The sequence below is a fragment of the Dermacentor albipictus genome, chromosome 1 (assembly GCF_038994185.2).
Source record: "Dermacentor albipictus isolate Rhodes 1998 colony chromosome 1, USDA_Dalb.pri_finalv2, whole genome shotgun sequence".
In the NCBI taxonomy this organism is placed as follows: domain Eukaryota; kingdom Metazoa; phylum Arthropoda; class Arachnida; order Ixodida; family Ixodidae; genus Dermacentor; species Dermacentor albipictus.
The window spans coordinates 160,678,466-160,702,561 of record NC_091821.1 but is presented as its reverse complement, the minus strand read 5'-3'; the positions used below and the strand labels follow the sequence as shown (position 1 = coordinate 160,702,561).

The following is a 24,096-nucleotide window of genomic DNA, read 5'->3' as shown; positions in this document are numbered from 1 at the left end:
GTCCATAGCGTAATCAAACTGCATAGGTGAGCGCACTCAAGAAAACTGTGGTTGTGTGCCCATTAGAAAAGCAAAACATATGACAAACTTCCACTAATCTTCATCTTATCGCCAACCAGAGGCGATTAGTTTTTGCGAGTCTCCAAAAAAAGAAAAGGAAACGCATGCACGGTGGCATCCTTCCTATGCGCACCCCTGTGAGCACTAAACGAGCGAGAATCAGGCGGTCGCCCTTTGAGCGATTAGTAACGAGATAGCCATCAGTTTTGCGAGTGCAAGAAGCCGAAACCGCCCGAGAAACAAAACCAAAACCCGCCCGCGCGCCAATGCGCAAGTGGTAGTAAATATACGCACCAGAGCAAACTAGCTCTAAAACAAATTGTGCAATGAAAACCGAGAAAGGGAGGCGCGAGAAAAAAATTCTCTGCATTCCCACATAGTGGCAGCATATGCCAGAAAAGAAAAAGTTAGGAAATTGCCGTGCGTTTTAAACGTACAGGCACCGCCGTAAATATACGGCATCAACCATTTTGGACTTTTTCCAGCACCGTATATTTACGTCATTGACACTCAAAGGGTTAATCTATCGTTTCTTTATTTTGTTTATTAAGCACAAGTAATTTCCCCAATGTTTCCTCTGTGTCGGTGTATGTTGGCTTCTTATGACTCAACGATTAATGTATGACGAGAACTTTGAACAAGTGCCCCGACTATATTCAGTGCTTTGATCTTTGATGTACTGTACTTTTTATGTACAAGTGGCTCGTGTTTTCATTGTTTGTTTTGCTTTCAAAGTTAAAACACTCTCCTTGTCCATCCTTTCTTTTTTTTCACAAAGGGGGTGTATCATAATCTGTATTCTAATCTGCACGCGTTACGCTCATGGCGAGATACGCCCCCAGGGAAGAGGGTACTACCCCCTCCTGCGGATCATGTATAAAACCAGTGAACAATAAATGCTGGGCGATTCACTTTTGCCAGCAAGTGACGCATGACTTGTCCCCACGATACAGTAAATGTAGTGCAAGTACTCATGCTTAATGTTGCAAAACTTCTTGTGCATGCAGAATGCTTGTTACTTCTTAACCCGCCATGTTTTACTACACAATAGTCAGCTGCATTGAAGTCTTGAGCATAGAATACAACAATGACATAAGGGCAACACACATACTGCAACAAGCCAAGTCATTACCATCCCCTGAAACAATAATTTCTATAAGAAATGGGAGGGAATGATAATGTCTCATTGTCTATCAGAAGTTCATGAAATTCGCCCAAACAAATGAGCCTAACTAATGACTGAGATGCCTCACAAAGGTTTAACAACAGTGTTGAGGCAATCAGTAATTACCCATCCCCATTGAAGCTATCAAACATGGTGCTGCTACTATATGAATCAAAGGCAATACTGGTGACATGTTCCTTTAAGCTCTCTCAGATTAAAGTTGCTGCTGCTGCTGCTGCAGCAACATGCCTTACAGACAGCAGCATGGTTCAGCTCACTGTCTTCAGAATATATACCACGTGCATGCTGTCATGAAGAGCATGAGCAAGTAAACAGGAACAATGATTCACGGCACTCTTCACACAGTAAGACTATGCACTGTGTGAGCAGCAGTTCATAAGGGCTTCAGGATTTTGCAGGGTTCAATGACTTCTAGATATATTCTATATACAATTGATACTTTGTAGAGACATAGAGAGAGGCAGGGGCAATGACTCCATACTGGGTACAACTTATGATAATGTGATAAGCACTTACATACAACATGCCTCTGTTCCTCGCTCATTGTACACTCACTTCTAGTTATTTTTGCTTACATGAGTTCAAGAAAACATCTGTACCTAGTAAAAAAAAATTAAATTATGGAGTTTTACGTGCCAAAACCACTTTCTGATTATGAGGCACGCCGTAGTGGAGAACTCTGGAAATTTCTATCACCTGGGGTTCTTTAACGTGCACCTAAATCTAAGCACATGGGTGTTCTCGCATTTTACCCCCATCGAAATGCGGCCGCCGTGGCCAGTAAATTTTTTTTTTTAAAAGGTTACATGCATATGAAAATACAGGTTTTATGAAGACTGCAACAGCTATTTAAAAAGCATTTTAAAGAAGCAATGATCCATAAACCAGGAAGAATATGAGGTTGCACTTTTAGAAAGTCACTTAAGTTATCATGTCTCTTCAACATACAAAATAAAATTGTAAATATACATTTGACAAAACCTAAAAGCTTACATCAAAAAGAAAAAAATGCTACAGGTAAGAAAATTGCAGAATGAGCAGCATATTTTAGCTAGCAAAACTTTCAGTTCCTTTCCCAGCAGGCATGTTGCTACATAATAAAGAGAGCAATAAATGGAGTACTGCTTGAACAAAAACCTTGCCTCGTGTTTTTTTTTTTCTTTTTAGGTAGCCATAAGTTCCATAATCACGGTGCAAGGCCTAAATTTCTTTAGTGCAGACAAAATTGCTGATTATTACATTTTTATAGCTAGAGACGAGTTAATTGGGGAATAACCTAACCATATCACCTGTTAATCTGTTTGTAAAACCTTGGTGTTTGTTCTTTTGTTTGTACTAAAATCTGTACCCACTCCTGCTATGTCTCGAAATGAAGACAGCAGTATTTGTGAATAAATAAAATAGAAATAAAATAAAGCAGTTAGTGCAACTATAAGCGACTGAAAGTGCCATATGCATGTTTTATCGCTATCCTGGGAGAGATAAATGTGACAGTAAGCTTCAATTTTCAGGAAATTAGCTCATTATGAGTGCTGTGGCTTAATCTCGGGCTTTGGAGAAAATTACTAATACAAGCACTCCAAAGTGTTACAGAAGCATTATACACAGGTTTTCCAAATGTCCTGGGAGAACTACATGCTGCACTGAGTTTAAATTTGGAGTGAATGGATGTGTGGGCAAAGCTTGAAGTGCGTGGGTAATTAGAACTTTGTAGAACATTACTAAATACATATTTTCTCCTTCAAAGGTATCTTATTATGTGTGTAGAATGTTTGACAATTGTCCTGAGTGAAATAAATGTGAGTTTAAACTTCCAGGAAATGGAGGGCACATTATGGGTGATATGCAGGCAAAGTTTAGTGTGTGCATTAGTAACAAGTTTTGGAGAAAACTGCTAATAGGCATTATAGAAGCATTATATGCACATAATGTTCTAGAAGAACAAAATGTAGAACAGAGTTTAAATTTGTTGAATGAGTTTCGAATAGTATGGGAATTAATGCCATGCCATGTTATGGGTGGTGTGTATTCAAAGTTGAAGTGTATCGGTTAATAGAATAAGCTTTAGAGAAAATTACAAACACAAGCACTCCAAAGTATCACCCAAGTGCAACTACAGATTTTCTCGAAATACTGGGAAAAATTAATGCATCACCAAGTTTACATTTGGAGTGAATGAGGGGTATATATGTTAAGGGTGATACCCTAACAAAGTTTGCCAGTTAATTAGGTGCTTTGGGAACAATTACTAAATACTCGTTTTCTCCCTCTTGAAAAGCACATATATTCTCTGCCCCATGCCCTGGGAGAAATGAATGAGGCAACAAGTTTACGCTGCGAATAATGAGGGGTATGCAATGGATGATGTGCAAGCAAAGTTTAAAATCTGTGCATTAATTATGGCCTTTGGAGAAAATTACTTATAGGAAGGCTAAAAAGCACTGCACAATTGTTTTCCCAATCTCCTAGAAGAAGCAAATGCACCACCAAGCTTAAATTTGACCGGATGGGGGCACACGATGGGTGGTGTGTGGGCAAATGTTACTGTTTGGCTAGTTATAGGCCTTGAAAATAATTATTTATCCAGCCATACAAAAGTAACAGCTTTGCTGAATATTGGGTTGTGATTCTGGCAAGGCTGAACAAGTCTCTTGCATTTTTTTATGTGACTGGTTCGAAATAAGCACCAAGTGCAGTTGATGGGCTCGAAGCAGGCTCACTGTTTACATTAGAGATATCGGAGGTGGATGCCACACATCGCTGACATGCATGTCAGTCAGCCTGGTGCACTGCTCATGAGATAAACCATGATTGTGCTTCTGAAAGCTGGGTGCACTCAATCACATTGACCATTCGTTCCTGCTTCACATCCACATTCAGCAGAGGATAATGCTGATCGCTTCTCTGGGAACATTAAGTAATTAATGAAGAGAAATTAACAAAGTTGGGCCAGTTGGTGCCGATGCAATTGCTGTGCGCCCTTGAGTGCCCTTTTCACTTTCTCTCCCGTCATCCTGTCGAACGCTCAACATGCTCAGCTTTAGATGCGCCAGTCGCAGTGTAGCCCACAACCACTGCACTGGACTCATACGTCAGTGGGCTGTCATGTCACCTCCAATTTCCATGACTAAATCTTGGGCCTGCTTAAATCTCTAAACCAAGCTGCACCTTGCATGTGTTTTGAAGTCGTAGCACTAAAGGGACACTAAAGAGAAAAATTTGTTTTATTTGTAAATTACCCTTTTACAACACAAAAAAGCCACTCTTACTGCGAGAAGAGGCTTTGTAAGCTAGAAAAGAAGCAAGAATGACGCCACCTTGAAATTCACAAACAAGTTCAATGTCATGGATTTTGACAGTCTGTTCGGGCTCGGGTAATATTTTTATCAGTAAAAATGGGCCACATTGTATTTTGAAAGAGTCAAAGATTGAACTTCAGTTTTTAAGAGGTTTTACTGAGCCACAATGGCCCAAATATGAGAAAATACTTTGAAATACGTGACGTCACACTAATGTGGAGGTGCTGGAGTCCAGCCCAAAATTGAGAAAACAGAAATTCGACCTTCATTTTCTTTCTTCTAACAATCAACCTATTACAGTGAAGTTAGCAAAAATAGTTTTGAAGGAATACCTCGTAATACCAAAATGACAGTGTTTCTTTTTAGTGTCCCTTCAAAACACTATGATATAATTAATTTGGTGTTGCAACTATATTAAGGAATTCAGGCTTAATACTGCAATTATGGGTTGACAGCTCTCCATTATAGAAAAACGAGGAAAAAACCTTGTGTTCACACTCCATCTTAGCAGAGTTTATAATTTCTGCTGTTCATGAAAACCTCAGGGTCTTCTTTCAGAATATACATATCAGTGATAGCAACTACATTAAAATTGATTTATTTCACTCTAGGACTTCAACAGGTTTGAAACATTAACAATGGGAAGCAGAAGTGAGAACGTCTTCCATTCGTGCTTTTATCTACTCGTTATAGAATACAAACTAGCGCCCTCCCAAGCCTTTCTTAATTTCATTGGTTATACCACAAGTTTCTCCGGGTTGCTTGAACTGAGGGCATAGCCAGAAAGCTTCTTGATTCCAGCTGTTTCAGCAGTGCTGCCACGCAATAGAATCTCGTAATGTCTGAATGTTGCTCTGAACCACTCTCTGAAAGGATAAAAAAAAGAGCAATGTGTAAGAAGCACTGTTAACAAAGCCATATCAAAGAACACGCAATATATGTTAGATAGGGCACATTTTATGTATTTATTTGTAAGTGAAACATCATAAAACATAATCAAAGGCACCTCCCACTGTCCCTTTGCATGCAAGCACTAAGCACAGCTGAAAGAGCAAAGAGAAGACTAGTACTGAGCTGCAGCTAGCCATATTCTGCGTCAATCAATCATTTTCAATGGTATCACTTTCAGCAGTCACTGATTGGACAAGCCAGAGGGCAGAACACCCATCACTCCAGTGAGGCATCATACCAGAAGCTAGAAGCTATATCACGCAAAAGTTAAAGTGTCCCTAAACGTGAACAGTCAAGAATATGGCCCCTGGGTATTCAATGTAGTCACTTCACTACGTTGGTTGACTGCCTTAGTGAAGGGTGAATGTTGATCATGGTATCCTTCCTTTTGATTGGAAGATTGAGAAGGTGGTTCCTGTTCATAAATCAGGCAACAAACATTCTCCATTAAATTATCGACCCATTTCACTAACAAGTATCCCTTGCAAGCTGATGGAGCACGTATTGTACAGTCATATCTAACTTTTTGGAATCAAATTCTTCCTTTACATCATCACAACACGGCTTCAGGCATTCATTTTTCTTGTGAAACCCAATCACGTCTTTTCATTCACCACTTGCACTCTATACTAGACAAAAAATTCCAGAATTGATCGCACCTTTCTAGACTTCTCAAAGGCTTTTGATACGTTTACTCATGTGCTACTTATGCAGACTTTCTTCTTTAAACCTTGCCATAATGTGCTTACCTAGCTTGAATACTTCCTAATCAATCGCCGACAATATGTTTCTGTCAACAGTCATGATACACCCTTAATTAACGCAGCATCAGGAGTTCTGCAGGGCTCTGTTTTAGGTCCATTACTTCTTTTAATATACATTGACGAGACGACTTGCCCGATTGTGTGTCATCTTCAGTTCACTTATATGCTGATGACTGTGTACGGTGACGATAAGGACCAGGAAATTCTACGGACTGATCTAAATAATGTTGCCTCATGGTGTAAAAACCGGCTCATGGAACTAAACCCCAAGAAATGCAAGCTGATGACTGTTACAAGACGCAACGTGTGTAAGCCTGCATATATGCTTAACCACGTCCAGCTAGAACAAGTTTCATCCTACCGTTATTTAGGTGTAACTATGTCATCTGACTTATCCTGGAAATGTCACATCGACTCCATAATCAATAAGGCAAGTTGCATGTTAGGCTACTTGCGGCCAAACTTTAGCAAATCCCCTTTATCAATAAAACTACTATTGTATAAAACAGTAGTTCGACCTAAGTGGGAATACGCTGCTGCTATTTGGGACCCTTACAATGCTACTCTTCTTGATTCGCTTGAAATGGTTCGGAATAATTCCACTTGTTTCATTCACTCAAACTACGATCGTACTTCTAGCATAACTTTTATGAAAAGCAACTTGTGTCTACCATCTTTATCACTGCGCAGAAAGGCTTTTCGCTTATGCCTATTTCATACAGTATTTCATCATCATATCCTTAGCAGTGAGCTCATTCTAGCACCTACTTATCTGTCATCTCGAGTTGATCACCGTCATAAACTAAGAGGCACTTTTTGTCACACGAAAAGGTTTTCATATTCGTTTATTCCACATACAATGAACAACTGGAACCACCTTCCTCATGATATCATGTCAATCGAAGACAGCGCACTTTTCTGCCAAACCTTGTTTGCTTTTTTTTCAACTGTGACCATGCTCGTGGCCACATGCGCTGTATTTGTGCAAATACTATCGCGCCATATTTTCCTTATGCCCAGTTCAGATGTCGCTAGGTTGATATAATTTGAATGTCATAGTATTCTTGTTATTTGATTTCTTAATGATTACGTCCACTCCACATGTCGCTTGCATTATATAAACTCATAGTAATCATTGTTATTGTTTTTCACATGTACCCCACTCCCCTCTATAATGCCTTGGCACTTGAGGGCATGTGAAATAAATAAATAAACGAATAAATAAATAAATAAATAAATAAATAAATGGTGAAGAATAAATGAGCACTGACCCCCCCCCCCCCTCAAAAAAAAAAGAAGGCCTAGGGAAAATCAGAATGGTCATTTCAGGAACCATGCCGATTACCCTTGTTCACAATGAAGGTGAATAGATTGGAACTGTTATGCAATATAAATTTCAAAATTTTATCTTAAAAGACTGCATCTGATTTTCTTCATGTGGTCAGGATGTTCAAAAGTGCTCTTAAAACATTTGCTGCCCTAGGGTAATATTTTTGCGATTGCTTTGAAAACTGGCAATAGCTATCAAATGTAAGAAAAAATTCCTTTAAATCCTTACATTCTGTCATTGTCTTTATTTTTTTACTTGGAGTGCACAATGTCTTGTATCTTGTGGAAACCTGTAAAACAGTTTGCATTGCAACGGTGAAGCTTGTACTCTGTGTGCATTAATGGGTACAGCCACAATTTCTTTTGTTATGCCTCAGTGACCATGTGCGAAGACCCCTTTGCCAAATGAGAAATGGTGTCATGTTGATATGTTGTTGCCAGACAATTGCAACTGATGTTTCAGTGACACTTTCCAGTTTAGGAGCTTACAATGGGAACATTGTGAATTCGTGACAAGTAACCAGAAGAGTCAGCAATGTGTCGTTTTCCTTCCTTCCCATGCATCAAAGTGAATGTCTGCCGTTTTACCAGAAAGACCAGAAGAGAGAAGTGGTACAAAGATTGTGTAAACCTCTGTTAACGACAGACTATAAATTCTTCACACTATAAACTTAATCAGATATGTTTCATCTCCCTAATGTAAACCTCTACAATTCTTTGGACCTAAACTTTTCACAATGCATGAACATAAGGAATATTCACAGCTAACATTTACAGGTTTTATGGTTTCGTGTTTCAAGTTTAGCTCATCCGTGCTCTTCATGTTCTAATTAAGAAATTAACCCCTTAACTGCCGATGACAAGGTAACTTGTCATCACAAGTGTCCTCTGGTGCCAATGACAAGTTACCTCATTGTGAACTTTCTGCAATTTTTGCATGTGTGTACATGTGCAGTTTCTTGTAATTTTGACAATAATACACAATGGCTTTTCCTATGTTTTTTCAGCAAGACCAGTAAATATACAATGGGCATCCCTGGTATCATATTTTTTAAAATAACTGGTGCAAGATATGCAGGTGTAAAAAAAATTCCGCACTTTAGATATGTTTTTCAAAATTTGTCATGGCCGTTAAGGGCTTAAAAATATTATAAACTAGTGAAGCAAAATGTTTGGCAGAACTTTCATAAAGTTCCTGTGGAGAGGCAAATTAAAAGCGAAGACATTATCAAAAGTGAAGGCTATAACAGCCCAAGCACTAAAGATTATTAGATCACACCTCAGGTAGCTCCACTGGATTAGACAGGCAAAATACATTGTTGAGACTTCACAAAAACATTTACAAGCTAGCATATGGAGAACTTTTCAGATGTTAATGTACTTCAGTGGTAATAATTTTCCTTAATATTTTTGTATATGATGCAGAAAAATATGACGGTATGCATGCCTGTAATTGATTTTACTAAAATGCTGATAGCCCTAACTAAAATTTGAAGTTGTTTTTCTTACTGTGCTCACTTGCAAGGCTCATACTCATGTCCATAATAACAAACAACACCTTCAGGGAAAAACTGTACCAAAATTGTGTAAACTGCCGATCTGCTGCTTTCACAGCTCGCACAGCTGTTGTCCACCGTGCTGTCACCGATTTCTAAATAAACTGTCAACTACAGCAATTTCTTTACAATGTGCAACTTCTTTAAAATGTCAGGGAACTGGTTTTTTAGTTTTCACAGCAACTCTAGTTACATGCAAGACCGTTTTACTTGTATGAGCACACAGAAGTAACTTTAAATAAGCAAAAAACAGTACATTGAAATTGAACTGGGCAGCCCAGAGAGCCATGTTGCATGATGCTAGCGGCGACTTAAAGACATGCATGTGCAGACACTGTTCATGTTTCTATAGACTACTCCAAGGAAAACAAACAAACAAAAGTATTAAAAAACAAGAGCAAAAGATTGCTTCATGAACTTTATGTTGCCGCCAAAACCTTTATGCCAGCAGATAAATTACACATCGCTCAATAAGAGTCCTACAACTTGTGCAGAGAAGCTTTACAAGATGCTAAAACCAGCATGGCTGCTTCTGTGCCAACATCATTTCGATTTGTTAAATGGCACAGATTAGGTGTGCATATTCCAGCCTTTAATATGAATAAAAGTACACAACCCTCAGTCAAGTCATTCAGTGCACACGACCAAGCTCACTAGGAGAACACTCAAAATAAATCATGTTGAGATCCGTGGACCAAGAAAAAATTGCTTGAGTTTTCCTTAAAAAGTAACTAAAAGAGCCAGTGCGCAAGTTTGACTTGAGGAAAATATCACTACTTCAAGGTTTAAGTGATATAATCTGCATTAAGTCACACCTTGTAATGTCAAGTGTTGGTCCTATATTTTCATCTGGACGGAAGAATCCAGCAGCACCAAAGCTTAGTGTGTCTTGAATGAAACGATCAGCAATGACTGTAACAGAAGTGCCTGGAATGTTGTTCTGGATGCACAAGGCTGTTGAAAGGCCAATGACACCAGCCCCAATCACGACCACTGTTTTACGTTGCATCCTCCCCACTTGGCTCTGATGTTCAGTCACCTGCACAAGACGTGAAAAAATTGTATACACTTTAAGCCCAAAAACTTTATAATCCAATGCATTTAACTCACTGCAAAGTAGGCGGCTTGCTGTTCACGGTGTTGCATAAACAAAGGTTCAGAAATGGAAATGGTATGTGATGCCTTGATGTCACTGATAGAAAATGGTAAGAAGTAGTGTTTCACAAGTGAGAGAATATATTGTAATACAATAATTTAAATCAAGTACGTAAATTTTAACAGAAGGGATGTAGGTTAAAGGCACCTTTATTTAAAAAGTTCTACCAATACATCCTACTTTTATGTGTAAAAACGTGTACATACAATTTTAACATTTGCTCATACTTGATATATTATTCAGCTCCATGCTCACTCATACTCAATTCATATTCACATTCTTGGAACACTCACTTCCATTCACATTTACCGTACTTCTACCACATCATGGATGTGCAATGAGACAGTGAAGGAGCAACTGGTGCAACTTGTGGATATTATGCATTCGCACTTGCTTCCACTTATTCATACGCACATCCATACACACATCAATACACAATCACTGGAACTGATCACAGGCACTGACACTGCTGACTAAGGTATCTTCCAAATGCTAAGTGCTGAAGCCTCTCCATTTTTTGCCACTGGCAAGTGTGGGCTTCATTGATTTCACTCCACAGATGCATCACTTTATCTGAAAACTTTAGTTTGAGAGCACAAGTGACGATTGTGACTGAAACTATTCACAACCAATTGTTTGCAGAGTCTTTAAAACTTTGTTGAAGGTGCACTTAAATTTAAAATCCACCATTCTTAAAGTGCAATTTATGTTACCAATGCAGTTTATTTCTTTGAGACACATTGCACCAAACACTTGTTCAAGTAATTTTTGCAGAGTGCTTGCTAAACTATGCAGCCACTTTAACTATGCAACACATTTTATGGCAATAGCTGTTATGGGTTCTTCACAGTACTCGTAAATCTTTGTTATTCTATAGCACTGACAAATTGTGCTACAGGTTGAAAAAATTTGTATTTAGGTCTCCCTCAAGAAAAATGAGGGCTTGGGTGTAGCTCAGCTTATCTGGGACACAAGAGCAAAATAGACACAGGGCATACATGGCACTAACTTTCAACATCTTTATTCCCAAGATCAAAGCTATATGGAGGGTGTTCAAAATTAAGCTTCATGGGTTTCTTAAACGTAGGCACTGGGAGGCACGTGAAGACCATCTGTACAAATATGTGCCCAGGGGGACACAAAGTGGGATTATAATTATCGCTGTCAGCAGCCAAATTAACTAAAATTGAATAAGACCAACTCATGCAACTATCAGTTCTGCTGAATAATTAACTTTTTGTTGACTGCAGCAAGTGGGTATATTTGTACTGAAAAGTTAGAGGCAGTCCTGTTTCTACACAGCATCAGTTGGAAGAATTCTTCTAGCATGTCTGTGCTCCGAGATATCTTACTCCAAATTTTAATTGTTCGCATGGTTACGCATGCAAGAGAGTGAGGATCAGCACAAAGCTGCTCCCTGATGTGATGTGGCTTTAGCATGGGACGTTTAGTCTGACAACAGGGCGGAGGCATTGGAAAAGATGATAACTGTCCCCCTTCACCTCTTGGCTGGCAAAACATAAAAAGTAGAAGAACCCAGAACCACTGTCATAACAGGCGACTGCACAGCCTATAATGATGGCGGCAGCTGCCATGCCGAGATAATGGCATGACCAAAGAAGCCGGAGGGTAGTGCGCGTGCGTAATGGTGACAACATGAGCGGGCATGGTTCTTGTTTGGGCTATGCAAATAAAGTGACTGCTGATTTCCAAGCATTGTAAGTTTTTTTTTTAAATAAAAAGCAACAACTGCATGGCACAGTGTGCTGTCATATCTTGATTTTGCCAGTCGAGAGGGGAAGGGGAACAGTTATCTTTGCCTATGCCCCCACCCTGTTGTCAGGCTGAATGCCGCACGCAACAACCGCGTCACATCACAGAGGAGCTTTGTGCCAATCCTCACTCTCTTGCATGCGTAATCATGCAAACAACAATTAAAATTTGGAGTTGGATATCTCAGAGCACAGACATGCTAGAAGAATTCTTCCAACTGATACGTTGTAGAAACACAACTGCCTCTAACTTTTCAATACAAACATACCCACTTACTGCAATCAACAAAAGGTTAATTATTCAATTTTAGTTAATTTAGCTGCTGACAGCGATAATTATCTCACTTTGTGTCCCCCTGGCCACATGCTTGCACAGGTGGTCTTCACGTGCCTCCCAGTGCCTGATCTTAAGAAAACCATAAAACTTGAATTTTGAACACCCAGTATATACATAAGCTCTCACCAAGTGCATCAGTGAATACATTCTCGGGACAACAATACAATGGGCAACAATATAACACACAAGACACCATTTATACTAAGATTTACAATCAATCTTTAGTAAAGAACTTTTTCACATGCCACAATTGTTAATTGCGGTATAAACGATGGATTTTGCATATTACATTGTTGTCTGTTATTTTCTCACTCTGAGCACATGCACGGTGGTGCACTTGGTAAGAGGTGTAATGTATATCTTCGATTCTGGAAATGAAAACGTAGAAAGTGCCATGTGTGTATCGTTGTGTTGTTCTGTGTCAAGTGCACTATACCGAAGCCTTCTAGTATGATGTAACAAGCCAACAGGCCTTTATTCTTTTATTTAATCCATAATAGATTTTGGAAAAAGCTAGTATTTGGGATGTGTATACTCCTGGTCACATGACCTTTTGTTTTTTCTTCATTTTTTGGGGGGGGGGATAGAAATATACTTCCTCATGGTTTTGCTTGTGCTCGGCAGCTTGAGGGACTGCTACTGCATAAGGTTTTACCGCAACAGCTATAGTGAGCTCTTCACAGTGTACTCACAAAGACTTTGTACATCTGTAAGCAAAGTGGGCCACATGCTGAATGAAAAAATGGATTCCTTAGGATTATAACTTGGGTTTGCCGTGTGAGTCGATTGAGTGCTACCTCAGAGCCATGCATGCATGAAGCCGCACATTCTTGACTCCATGCAACTTTAGCAGAAAACTCAATGCTCTGATCCACGCTCCTTTCGCTACAGTGTACTAGACATTCTACCCTTGCAACAGTGTCTACGGGACACACCACGTTCGCTGCACAGGTGTTCCATCTCACACTGGGCTCCCTAGATGGTGCGTGAGCTCCGCTCATGGCATGCAATCCGCATATGTTTTGGGTTCTTTGGAGCATGCTTGGCGAAAGTTAAGAGTGTACTAAACAATGGTCGAGTGGGCCGAACGGCGCTCTCTCACTGAGGCACTACATGTGGAAAAATTGTGCGAGGGCCCTGCGAGCGAACTGGATTGGGGTGGAGACGCACTTCATGGCATATTCAATGCAATTTCGCTGCAGGCGCCGAGACCGATTACGCGTGTACTCTCTTTTAATGGTGCTCTATTTCAACTGCAAATTTATATTGACACCTTTTCGCTATGTATACATATTTGAGGCATGGGTCATACATGAAGTCTTCAATTTTGCTGTAATTGTCAAGTGCATTGTTTGCTAGCGAGTGCGCATTCACTGTGCGGACGCTGGCATATGCCCAGTTTTCCTTGCAGGAAGTCTGTGCAGTAAAATTTTTTTTATAGTTTTACTTGCTTTGATGCACCTGTGACTTTTGTCTGCCAGTACCAATTGTAGTTTTAGCGAGGTGAACAGCTATTTTTAACATTGCTTTCTAAATGTAAAAAAATTTTTTCCACAGAAGTCGCCCATCTGCAACATGAAGAGACAAGAATTTAGTGATATGTCATTTACGCGCAATTCTTGTTGGTGGAAAATGGATCAGGGACAATGATCAAAGCAAACAATATTATAGTGAAATAAACCAAATTTATTAACTGCGTGGCGAGAAGAGATGCAGATGACCAATGCACTTCTAGGTAAACTTAAGGGTAGCCGGTCATATATATCCACAACATATACGTAAGAGAAAAATGATAAAATACGGTATTCTAAATGCACCGATTGAAAAAGTGAAAGCTCCCAACCGGAAAAAGTGTTTCTTTTAAAATCTGCGCCAGCTCCAGGTGAACCAATCGACTTTCCGAGAAAAGGAATCAAGGCAATTATTGGACGTTAATAGAGAGTTTTAGATCAGGAGGATGCAAGCGTTAGGAGCCCCCTAGCGCTAAGGGGCGCCAAATACTTACGTCTCCCTAATCTAAAACTCTCTCATATGAACAACAGTGTTAGGGAAAATACATTGCCTATGTATTCAGACTGAATCGGGGAGACCGGGAACTGTTTACCAATGTAATCTTCACGGCTTGTTTAGTGATCTCCTTCAATGTGCCAGCAGGCGAAATGAAGTCGAAATATATAGTCTAATCGAATGGCATTTGCTGTTCAGATCATATGGTACTTCGGAATTCACTATTAAAAATTACAGAAAAGCAGTTTCCGTTCGAATGTAAAGCATAGCAGCACTTTTGATGTCTGGAAGGTGAGGGGCCAATGCAAGTGAGGATTCAATGCACGTGGTACCACACTTATCTTCTTCAACGAACATAGCAGATCTACAAATATCTCTACATGTATGAGAGGCATATCATTCCTTTAAGTGCTTCATTATTGTCCTTATGACAGTGCACCAGATAACTGAAAGCAACCGTTTATAACACAGAAGCTGCTTAGGTGAGTGGACGTACAGTTGGGAATGGCATTACATGTCCTTTTCTTTCTTGCCTTCCTTCCGTTACATTTAAGTATGAAATATAAGATAAGCGTAACATGTTTTCCTCAGAAATCAGACTAATTCAGAATCAGAATCATTTTTTTCATTTACACCCCTAGAAGAAAGCCAAAGAGCACAGCTACCTTTTTTTTTTTAATTAAACAAATTCGGGCGTTTTACATCTGGCAATATGATTACGAGGCACCCTGTTCAATTCTCACCAGCTGGGGTTCTTTAATGTGCACCTAAACAGAAGTGCGAGTGTTTTTCCATTTAGTTCTCATCGAATTCCGTGACCTGGTTTGAACCAGTGAGCTTGAGTTTAGCAGCGCAACACCATGTACACTATGTAGCCACCAATTAGGGTACCGCATTGCTTTTCTTTTTCTTTTCGTTCCTCTTTATTTTTATTGTTGTTGTTAAGCAGGGACTAGACGAAAAAATGTCACACGGCTTACGAGCCAAGATTAGCATATATAATGGCTGCATAAAACTGTTTTTGGCGCCTGAGGTCTGACCTCAATAAATGAACCCGTATCAAATACTCCACGTTCTGTTATGCGAGGAAGACTGAAACACGAATGGAATGTTGCACGGCAGTTTTAAATATGAAGCATTTCTTGGCGAACATTTGCCACTTTGACAGTATCTATCTATCTAGCCACCTACGTCTAGGTGCTCTCATGGTTGTTTCATTAACATGGTATGTACCAAAATTAGCATAGTATGACAAGAGTATGACAAACATAAATGATGGGTCATGACATGAATGTCATGACATGCGGTCATGTAGGTCATGAAACAACTGTCTACACCTTGGCGGTCTCATGGTCGTTTCGATAACTTGGTAGGCTCCCCGCACACTGCTTCACATAACTGATTCCCCCAGGGCATGGGATCTGCCTGCTTTTTTTTTTTTCTATAAGAATACTTCCCATAAATGTTTTATTTGTTTGAAGCGGCAAGCAGGAAGGTTACATACGTTTTTCCGTCTCCATTTCGCTAGACCTACTGATGGAATACTATATGCGAAAAATACACGAGAGATCCAGGCTGCTTGAAGAACAAGAAAAATATTTGTTCTCCAAAGGAAACCGTACAATAACAGTAGAATGAAAGCCGACACTGTGGCTGCAATGCACACGCAACTACCTTGCGGCATTTAAAAAAATAAAATAAAGAAGAGAAAGAAAGACGTCTATTCTTAAGGTATAAATACATGTCATATGCAATTATAATCACCATTTGAGCGGTCTCAACGCATATGTCAGCGCGCGAAGTAGTATAACTGACCCTTCGGAAAAGTATCGCCAGCAGTTTCTAACGGCGCGACCTTGATGCGACCCAATCCACTTCGATCGCAGCGCTGCCACAGTATTTTTCACAGTCACGCGCCTTACTGCAAAGCATGCGCTGCCCCAGCCGTTTATCGCACTCTACCGTATTCTAGTACACCTTAACGAAATTATACTGTCCTTAGAATAGCGAAAGAAAAGAAACATGCGCTGCACGTTTCACTTTGCGCTCGCTAGAGGCCGTGGCTGTAGGCCAAGATTTGTTGGGGAGCTTTTACACAAGCCAACGCTTGAGAGAAATTAAAAAAAATTATAGGGTTTTACGTGCCAAAACCACTTTCTGATTATGAGGCATGCCGTAGTGGAGGACTCCAGAAATTTCGACCACCTGGGGTTCTTTAACGTGCACCTAAATCTAAGCACACGGGCATTTTCGCATTTCGCCCCCATCGAAATGCGGCCGCCGTAGCCGGGATTCGATCCCGCGACCTCGTGCCCAGCAGCCTAACACCATAGCCCTTGAGAGAAAGTCAGGGGTAGCACACTGAAGTTCAACAAATGGCCACAGAGGGTAAAAAAAATCTATGCGGCGCTGCTAATAAAACAAGCATAGTATAGCCACTTGAAGGCTGCCTGCGTGAGTTCAATATCTCCCGCTAGAGGTGCCGTAATAAGCGCAATTTTACCCTACAAACTTTCCCCCACACCTATTGAAGCATTTTTATTACATAACAAAGAGTATAAAATTATCATTGCTAATTAGATATTGTGCTCTTTATTAGTAGCTTTGTTGTTCTTTGGCCATTATACATGCAAATAGCATTCAGCATCATCAATTTTCCACGTGACCTCTGGCCTGGATTTAATGTTTTTACCGGTATGTTCGTGTGCATGGCAGGAATGGATCCATCTGTTCGTACACTTAAGCTGATAGCTTATTTTGTGCTAAAACCAGTTTGTTGCGCTTCAATACCTCGCATTATTTACCTAGGGGGAAGTGACGTGTTTCGAGCAGAGGTAGGTGTAAGCCCAAAAGCAAGGTTTCAGTCATGAACCATGCGGAACACGTCTGCATCGAAATGGGAGCTGGATTCTGCTGCGACTGATGATGGCAATAACGGTGACTCGTTTAACATAGCTGCTTGAATCGTTATATGATATTCGTCTCGTTAACTTACAGGCGGAGACAAGTTAAACTAGATCCTGCATTACATATGAGTAGCCAGGACCCTCTATTGCTGTTTCCTAAATAAACCTTTACTTGTGAGGCCGTTGTTATACACACACAATCACAAAAGAGAGAAAGCAATATCGGAACACGCATCACTTTTTTCATCTTATTGTAGCCATGGCCATAGGCGACTGAGAAGCCTTATCAATACATATATAAAAAAGTTTTTCAAGTGCGTCAGCAACTTTTTCGTCCATAAAACCAAATAACCCTTTGGTAAAATGAAGTGAAAGTACAAAATTTAACGTATTAAACAGTTGCACGCATGATAAACCACCCATATTCGTACTTGTTGCTTCCAAATGTTCTTGCTGCTAAGTTTAGTTTACCTTAGGGCATTTATTTTTGCAGTAGTGAAGCAGCGCATTACGTTGGTGTAGAAAAAGAATGCATCAGTTCTAACAGCTTCATGACTTTCATGCATTTGCTTATGGAACTAACAGTGTGATCTCTTCTAGTGTATAAATGAGCGCAAAAATGTTCTCATTTGTGATCTTAATAATGCTTAAGCTGTTGACATGCATTGTAGTTAGGCAGACATCAATATTATGGATAGTAGCAATATTTATTTAACATAGTGCTTAAGGACCCTAGATCAAACAGTGTACATGTGCATGTGTTCTGTAGTCACAAACCATTACAATTTATATGTCACACCTTTTTGCATTTCATATTGCAAAATTGTGCTTTTTCGATTTCTGATGCAGTCAAAATTTCTGTTCCAGACATTCAGTAACGAGGATGGCACGAGTGCAAAGCAACAGGCTCTACGCACTGAAGAGAAACTACTGCCTGTTACAAGGCCATTGTATGGACTTTGGCTGCTACAACAAGGTAAACAACACCCGGTTCAGAAATAAATATGCTTGATATATGCTGTATTGGCTTGCTAATCTTGAGACACATGTCATTTGCTTGTAGCGGGTGATATGAATGTTTGTTCATATTTACGGTTCAGCATAATTAGTTTGAACATAAAAGAAAACACTACATGAGTTTGGCTAATCTGTGCTTTATCTCATGTGTCACTGTTCTGCCCCAACAAAGTCTGTGCCAAGCACATCTTGGCCATCACAGGAGCCTCTATCTACACCAACAGGAAGGAGGCGGAGCCGAATTTGCAAGGATTTTACACCACGAACAAAGAGGATGCATAAGTATTTGGATGAGATATCAAATTTACGGACTGTGTGAAGACTGAAAAAAGCTTCAGCGATCAATCCACCAGCATGGACATGAGCAGAGTCATCCAGGTACCACAACAAGGACTTACTAGAAATTCTTCGTATTCAGAGACAACGCTGGCCAAAAGTGTTCCGTCAGTTTTCTCTTAATCAGCTTCCTGGCCATGTCAAATTCCATTTGTGCCGAGTACAATTTCTTTTCTATGAACGCAAGCTTTCTCATTACCCAGTCTTGTCAGAGATCATTCTTCCTCATTCAAACCTAACGATCAACCAATTCTTCGCTCATGCTTAATACCAGTCGCTGCTTAGTAGCATAATATATTTGTAGCAGCATTTTTTAGTGTACATAGCCATGTGCAATTCCTCTCCTGAAATAGTTGATGCAGCATCGGCATGTCTCTTGTGTTGACCTATGCACCGTGTGCTATGTATCATTTTACTTAACGTTTTTAGCCTTCAGTGCTTGCAGAGCAGAGTGGCTTCTTTCTTGAATGCAAGCTTTCTCATTCCCATATTCCTAGTCTCGTTGATGACTGCTTTTCTTCCTCAATGGCCTGGGTCTTTGTGCAAGCTACACTGAAGTGATTGATTGCAGAATCTGGTTTTGCTGCCCCATTTGGTTGTGGTCGCCGTGTTATGTTACTCAGATGTGGGGGCCTGGTCAGTAGCATTAGGAAGCAGTCCCTCAAGGTAAGCATTTGCTCCAGCAGTCTGCACAGTGACATAGACTCCCAATTAACATGCACTGTGATTCGTGCTCCCCTTTCGTCCTTTCCTACTGCAGCCATGGGCAAATTGCGCCTGTGGCCTTTCTCGGCCGCGACTAGGCATGAACGGAGACCAGCATATATGCTTATGTGGTCTGACGTGTATGATGTTGATAGCCACATGGGTGGAAAGGCCCGCAAAAGTGGCTACCAAATGTGATGCCCATGAAAGCGATCTGTCGATATTGAGACAAAGTGGGGCACCAAGTGCGAGCCACACATTAGCGGCCCCCGAAAGAAATGTGCACGTTGGAAAGGAGTTAATGCTAAAATGCCGGGTAGTTCGCGTCGCTGTGTTGGCTGCGGCAGCAGCTCCCTGCGTCACGTGATTGCTTTGCAATGGAAGTTGCTCATCTTTAACAGCGACTATTTGTGCAAACAGGTGGGACGCTCTGTCGAATCTGTGTGCGCTGCTGGTTGTCGCTCGTTACCAGACCGTCATGTGCATTGACGACGGTGAGCTCTTTTACGAGCTCGCTTCAATATTCCAGCGTACCTCGACATACAAATTTTATTTCTGCCCTCGCACGAGAATGTGGACTGCTTGTCGTTTGCCAGTAAAGACGCACATTTTGTTCACTCACTCGTGGCTGTTTGTATGTGCACCAGTAGAGGCTTTTTGGTCTCCTGGCAATTAGAACGCACTAGCTATACAGCAACCAAGGCAATGAGACATGCCGCATACCCAGCAGGGCGAGCACGGCGCATATCAGCACATGCTACCGGTGAAAAGCTACCGCACTTGATTTTGCTCTAAAAAAGAAAAAAAAAACTTCATTTCCACTGTATGTATGGATGTTATGAGCATCCCCTTTGGAATGGGGCACTGCGTTGTGCCACCAAGCTCTTGCTATTATACTGCCTAATGTCCTACCTAGGTTAAAAAAGAAAAAGAAATACACGATGAATTCCCATAACCAAATTTTCTGACCCCCTATTGTGAACTGTTTTTGTACGTCTTCATTTTTTGTCATTTCGATGCTTCCACCAATATTCCAATCGCCTCTTACTAATCTCTATTGCGGACATGTTTACTTTCCCCCTGCTCTCGCTGAACCCAAGGGCTCCAAGGAGTCCAGTGGTACCTAAATCGACTGCTGAATAGATATCTTCACAGTCTAATAAAACATGTTCCATCGTTTCTTTAGCTCTACCACAGCAAGCGCATGCTTCTTCTTCCTTCTTATAGCTCGCTTTATAGGTGCGTGTTCTAAGGCATCCTGATCTCGCTTCGAAAAGTAATGAGCTTCCCTTTGAGTTATCGTAAATGGTTTCTTTCTTGATTTCGTTTTTTCCTCTTATGTAGTTACTCATGGCAGGTTTATTTTCCATTGCCGCCACCCATGAGATTATTTCAGCCTCTCTGACTTTCCGCTTGACGTTCTTTGTCGCTGTGTTGCTCACCCTACAGGCCATATACTTGCACATAAGCTTCTTAGTTCTTTTCCTCCACTGTGAATCAATGTTTTTCCTGTACAAATACATCAACACTCTCCCAGCCCATCTACTTTCTTCCATATTCCTCAGTCGCTCTTCATTATCAATTTTACTGTGAGCTTCCCTCACTTCAAAACTTGTCCAGCCCATATCACCCTGAACAGCTTCATTGGTAGTCTTCCCATGAGCGCCCGCTGCAAGGTGTCCCACTGACCTTTGGTTGCCATTGAGTCCTGATTGTAGCCCTGATTTCAAGCAAACAACCGCATTTCCAAAAGCGAGTCCTGGAACCATTACACCTTTCCACATACCTCGGAGGACCTCGTACCTATTGTATCCCCATAGCGCTGTGCTTCATTATGGCTGCATTTCTCTTCCCCTTCACTGTTATGGTTTCTTCCTGTGTTTCCATATATCTATTGCCTTCGTTTATGCATATACCAAGGTATTTATATTCTTTTACCCGAGGTATTTCCTGGCCCTGTATTGTCACTGTCTGTCCACTGTTTTCATTGAATACCATACCACCTGATTTTCTAACGCTAAATTTCAAACCTAAATTCTCGCCTTCCTGTCCAGAGATAATAACCAGACGTTGCAAATCACTTTGCTTCTTAGCTAGCAACACAATGACGTCCAAATAAAATAAACCTGGAAGCTGTTGCTTTACTACTGTACCCGCCTGTTTGTTTTAGAGATTAAACTTGATATTGCTTTCCTCTAGCGCCCTTTCTATCCTTACCATGTGCATCATCAACAGCAGTGGCGATAAAGGGCACCCCTGCCTCAGTCCCTTGTTGATGTCAATTTTCTGCTCGCTCCTCATCCCTTGCCATTTAATGCAAACAGTATTTTCTAGGTAAATCTCTCTCAATAGCTATAGACAATCATCGCCTCAGCCTTCCCCTTCCAGAATATCCCACAAAATGTTGCGGTCTATGTTGTCATACGCTCCTGTAATGTCTAAAGAGCCCACATATAATGATCTGCTTTCTACTCTTGATATTTCGATACACTGAGTAAGAACAAATAAGTTATCATCCAAACTCCTACCTATTCTGAAGTCATTCGGAAGTTCTCCCAAAATGCCATTATCCTCTGCACATTCTTGCAGCTTCAATTTGCTTGCATTGCTAACCTGTATATTACCGATGTAATGGTCGATGGTCTATACGAGTGAATTCTGTTTGTCCCTCTTACCTTTATAAATTAAATTAATTCTACTTTGTCACCAACTGTCTGGTATCCTTCTATCTTGTAAAGTTTTTTCCCCTGCTTTCACCAGAGCTTCCTTACTTTTTGGTCCTAGTTCATTAATCAGTCTAATGGAAGTCCCATCTAGCACCGTGGCTGTGTGCTTAGGAATTTTATCTTTGGCTTTCTTCCAGAGCACCAGCTCCTTTTTCATCTGGTTCTCTTTCATGATCTTTTTTTCTTCAAATACAACGTCGTCATTGCCTTGGAAAGATTCAGCTGTTATTTTTCAAATTAAATTTAATGCCGCTTTCCCTTCCAGTTTGTTTCCATCTTCATCTAGGATATGCTGTTGACTTCCTGCCTAATAAATTGATGTGGTTTCAAAATATTCTAGGTGCAGCCTTCTTTTTCTCCCGTATTTCTGACAACAAACGTTTACTTTCACCTTTCATGTTTGCCTGCACCAATCTTTGAACCATAAACTTTTTCTCCCAGTATATCTCCCATTGACTGGCCACTTCATCCTGCAGCAACTGCACCTTCTTTGCCCGCCTGTGCTCTCGGGATGCTTTCTGTCATTCGGCAAGCGCTTCTCGTATCTCCCTGTTCCACCAGCTTTTCGGTTCCTTTTTTCTTTTCCAACGAACATGTTGTTTCTCTTTCCGTATTTTTGTCATTATTACACTTAGAAGCTCACTTATTCTAACTCTTTACGTGGCCATTTGCAAAGTTCTTCCTCGACTCTTGTGACTATATTTGTTATTTGTTCAGCGTTCAAATTTGGACTGGCCATTTTGCACTCCTTGCTCTCTTTCCCAACTACATATCCCATTTTCAAAATGATGCGTTTATGGTCATTCCTTATGCTGCTATACCCTTCCTCGTCAATGACCATTTCTCTCAACTTATCATGAATTCGTTCCGTCATCAGACAGTAACTAATGGTCGACTGCCGGTTTTCCACTTCCCACACGATCGGCCCTTCACACTTAGGTCCTATATTCACGATAACGAGGTTATGCTGCTCACAAAGATCTAGCATATGCATCCGCTTCCTGTTTGAGAAGCGCCATCTGTTGCCCATCTATACAAGTTCCGTGTGCTTCCGCATCTTATTTTCGAACCACTGCGGAAGGTACAGTTTCCCTTCTCTAAAGTTGGTTCTTTATTCTACACTCTTAGAAAAATTTACACCCTTTGGGGCTTATCTTGTCCTACAACAATAATTGTCATCTGGCTTGCCCGCATTTCCTTTCTTTAACACAGAGTCTGGTACTTCCCAGCACAGTGTAAGAACAGGTGATCCGACGGCAGCAAGTCTAACTAATGCTGGGGAGCTGCAAGGTGGCGCACACACCTAAGAGGCTGGTTAGGAGGCTGGGTGCTGGAGGCTGACAAGCCCTAGCGCCCAGCCTATTGAGGTTACTATCTTAATTTCCCGAAAGCTTATGGAGTTATTTGACATTGCTGCAATGCATGCTGCATTTTTGTTGGAGCAGCTGGTAATTCATTTGGAAGTTCCATTTAGATGAAGAGTTGTTATCTGTCTTCATTATACGCTGCATCCCCATTTTCATTTCTCATGCGAAGAGTGTGCTGAGGAGTACCGTGTACATGAAGGGAATTACGGTCACTGACCAAGTCTGATGAATAATGTGACTTACCGTGTACAATGTTCTCCTGCATGTATATAAGCACTTTCGCGTAATGCAGTGAACTGTACCACCATTGTTGCGTAGACTCAAACAAAAATTAAATATTGCGCTTTTCACATACGGGCTCCGAATAGTAGAGTTCACAAAGCACCAATACAAAGACTGCTTGTTTCTTATGAACCATGCTGCGCCTTTCATGCATTTATAGTGCTCAATGGAATCAGTGTGTGCATGCTCCATAAGAAAATGTTCATGATAGAAGACGCTGATCGTTTTCTTGTTTTCTTTTTTATTCAAAATTCACAAGGCAACAAAAAACCAATATGGAATTAACTTGCAAACCAAGAGAAAGGAAGTTCATCGATGTAGGATACAAACATCCCTGTGG

The 24,096-nt window shown here is 40.7% G+C and overlaps 1 protein-coding gene across 3 annotated transcripts in view; it reads right to left on the bottom strand.

Moving 5' to 3' along the window:
• The window catches only part of LOC135911188 (D-aspartate oxidase-like), a 110,342-nt gene that overhangs the window by 29,481 nt on the left and 56,765 nt on the right, over nt 1–24,096 (bottom strand). For all 3 annotated transcript variants that reach the window (XM_065443387.2, XM_065443396.1, XM_065443378.2), the window contains exons 2-3: nt 9,961–10,184; nt 5,288–5,411 (exon numbers count right to left, since the gene is read on the bottom strand). In XM_065443387.2, the coding sequence (XP_065299459.1) occupies nt 5,288–5,411; nt 9,961–10,154 (318 nt within the window). In that variant the 5' untranslated portion in view covers nt 10,155–10,184. The remainder of the gene's footprint in view (nt 1–5,287; nt 5,412–9,960; nt 10,185–24,096) is intronic.